This window comes from Montipora foliosa, chromosome 11 (assembly GCF_036669935.1).
Source record: "Montipora foliosa isolate CH-2021 chromosome 11, ASM3666993v2, whole genome shotgun sequence".
Classification (NCBI taxonomy): Eukaryota; Metazoa; Cnidaria; class Anthozoa; order Scleractinia; family Acroporidae; genus Montipora; species Montipora foliosa.
Genome location: NC_090879.1, coordinates 44781353 through 44783852, shown reverse-complemented (window position 1 = coordinate 44783852; position 2500 = coordinate 44781353). Strand labels below are relative to the sequence as shown.

Here is a 2500-nt window from a genome sequence, read left to right as displayed (position 1 = left end):
CAAGGGTAAATCAAGTAAGGCACCCCTTTGGCCTACTTGTTTCGAAATTTGGTCGCCCGCGCTCACAAATAAGGTGCCCCAGGCGACCGGGCGACCGTTAGGCAGCAACCTTGAAGGAAAATGAAAATTCAAACATAATCATGTCAAATAAATAGAATTACATACCCTTAACTCTGGTAAGGTCATAATTTTTCTTGAAGGCAACTTTGCATTTTTGTTGATTCTTACAGCATCAGGATCAAGTTGTGAAAACCTCTTATGGCAACTAAGGGAAAATAAGTACAGTGACGTGACAGTCATGCAGAGGAGTTTCGCTGCATTGGCCTGTTTTCCTTGAAGGTTCAAACTACTAAATTACATCACAGCACTTCAGTGAGGACTATGAAACTCTGTTTAACATTAAAAAAATCCAACAGCCAACCACGTTCTTTGATTTGATGAACAGTGTAAAATCTGGTGGTTTCTGATGAGTAGAAAAACATAAATTTCAATCCTTGCCTTGTTTTGTGGGGAAAAAAAAAAGATGGGGAAATAAAATCAATGCTGACCAGTCAGGAGGTCTGAATTGGGCAAAAAATAGTATTACCTTGGGCTAATACTCAAGAGGGATGGCACAGATTAACATCCAATGATTGCGGACTGACTTAATTGTTACTTTTTTCGCATCTGCCTTAATAGACACAAGACGTCTCGCTTAATAATACGTCTGCTTCAAATTAGTGTTAGTGCAATTTCCACTAAATATACAATTAAGCAACACTTTTCTAACAAGTCACGGGCTGAGTACATAGTTGGAATGCTCTTCAAAGTACTTAAAGCACAACAATATATAAGTATATATTAGATATTAGGCATGTGTAAATGCCTTGTGGTTTATCAGCACAAGTAAAGCAATTGAAATTTAAAAAAACAATGCCTTTCTTGAGACAAACTGAAAAGGCTAGTGTTAAGTCTAAACCTGACCAGACACAAAAGGAAAATAAATGACTGGGAAAATAGACTCACTGCAAAATTTCCTTTTGAGTGAAGTACGTGAGTTCCTATCAAAGTCGTAAACATAGAGAAACTGCTGGTTAATAATACTGACGTCAAAGCGCTGTAAAATGCTACAAATACTAGTTAATTGGTCAAAAAGATAGAATAAGAATGTCCAAAATAGCTAAATAATCGTAATGTTACCTGATAATCTTTCAATTCTTCTTCCGTAAATTGAGAATGTTGTCCCCCCATGACGGCCACGAAGAATACAGCAAATATAACATGACGTCAAATTTGCCTCAGCCTTGGAGCGAGGTTAGTTTTTACTGTCGCCCAGCAACGAAAGTCAAGTTCAACCAAAAATGGCGGATGTGAATTTTGCATTTCCCTCGCAGTTGTTTTTCTGGTATTTGGACTCCACTTTGTGGATGGAGACAGAAACGTGAAGTAGTAATGCCGACAGTGGATACATTGGAGAAGTATGATTTGCAAAGACAAAATACTGATGCTCGGGATGAGATAAGTGAAAATGTCGGCAAAACTCCAGCGACAGCAAAACAATCGCTGTCAGTAGAGCGTTCTGCTTTCAGCGATACAGATCTTAAAGGACGATTAGCTGCAACCGGGGAAGAAAGTGCTGCAAACAATGGTGTTTTATCTCGTTATTCAGACAGCAATATTGAGCTTGCCAAATTGACCGTTCCGTTAGGCGATGACTCAAGATCAGAAGCCAGTGGGGAATCTGGGTTGGCCATTTTACTTTCCTCGTGTGACCGAAGTCTAATCTCACAAGATAGTGTAAGAGATGTTGTTCCGGCTGTATCCAACGAAGTGGTAGAACCTGATCACAATAACATCAAATCCGACCAGGGAAAGAAAGGTAGTGTAATTATGTTACTAGTGGTTCAATATGTTCGGGTAGACTTTCATAGACCGGACAAAAATTGCGGAGGACAAAAGAACCATTAGGGCCGTCTATACGAGAGAAAATAAGCCGCGGCTTACTCTGGACGCGGCTTACAAAAGACGCGAACACCCCGTATAAATGGTACAAAATCTACGTTCACGGCTTTCTCAAGCCGTGGCTTAATATAATCCTGGCCTGGGAGCGGCGGGTCTAATCTGCAGGTCGCGGGTTGTAGGTCATTGTTTCACCGGTACCAATACAGAAAGTATCCTAAACATTCATCAAAGCTAACCTTAGGCCGAAAAACTTTTGTCTAGGCCCAATTAGGCCTAAGGTTAGCTTTTAAGAATGTTTAAGATACTTTCTGTATTGGTGAAAGAATGACCTGCAACCCGCGACCTGCGACCTGGGACCTGCAAATTAGACCCGCCGGCCTGGGAGTTTATACTTGTATAATAGTTCCTTTCGCGTATTATGTACGCGCTCTTGTATAAACGGCCCTATTATTATTCCGATTAGGCCTTACTAATTAGGTATTGTTATGTTTGCTTTACTCTTTTTTTTATGGGACATTAATTTTTTGGGTATACTAGTACAGTTCCAATTGATTTTCTT

At 40.0% G+C, this 2500-nt stretch overlaps 2 protein-coding genes across 2 annotated transcripts in view; one reads left to right on the top strand and one right to left on the bottom strand.

Moving 5' to 3' along the window:
- LOC137977558 (calcium and integrin-binding family member 2-like) overlaps positions 1 to 1282 on the bottom strand; it is an 18326-nt gene extending 17044 nt beyond the window's left edge. Inside the window, exons 1-3 of the mRNA XM_068824808.1 lie at positions 1180 to 1282; positions 1006 to 1040; positions 166 to 265 (exon numbers count right to left, since the gene is read on the bottom strand). Of these exons, the coding sequence (XP_068680909.1) occupies positions 166 to 265; positions 1006 to 1040; positions 1180 to 1230 (186 nt within the window). The 5' untranslated portion in view covers positions 1231 to 1282. The remainder of the gene's footprint in view (positions 1 to 165; positions 266 to 1005; positions 1041 to 1179) is intronic.
- Positions 1283 to 1312: 30 nt separating this feature from the next.
- LOC137977556 (coiled-coil domain-containing protein 178-like) overlaps positions 1313 to 2500 on the top strand; it is a 43928-nt gene continuing 42740 nt past the window's right edge. Inside the window, exon 1 of the mRNA XM_068824806.1 lies at positions 1313 to 1858. Coding sequence (XP_068680907.1) covers positions 1432 to 1858 — 427 coding nt within the window. The 5' untranslated portion in view covers positions 1313 to 1431. The remainder of the gene's footprint in view (positions 1859 to 2500) is intronic.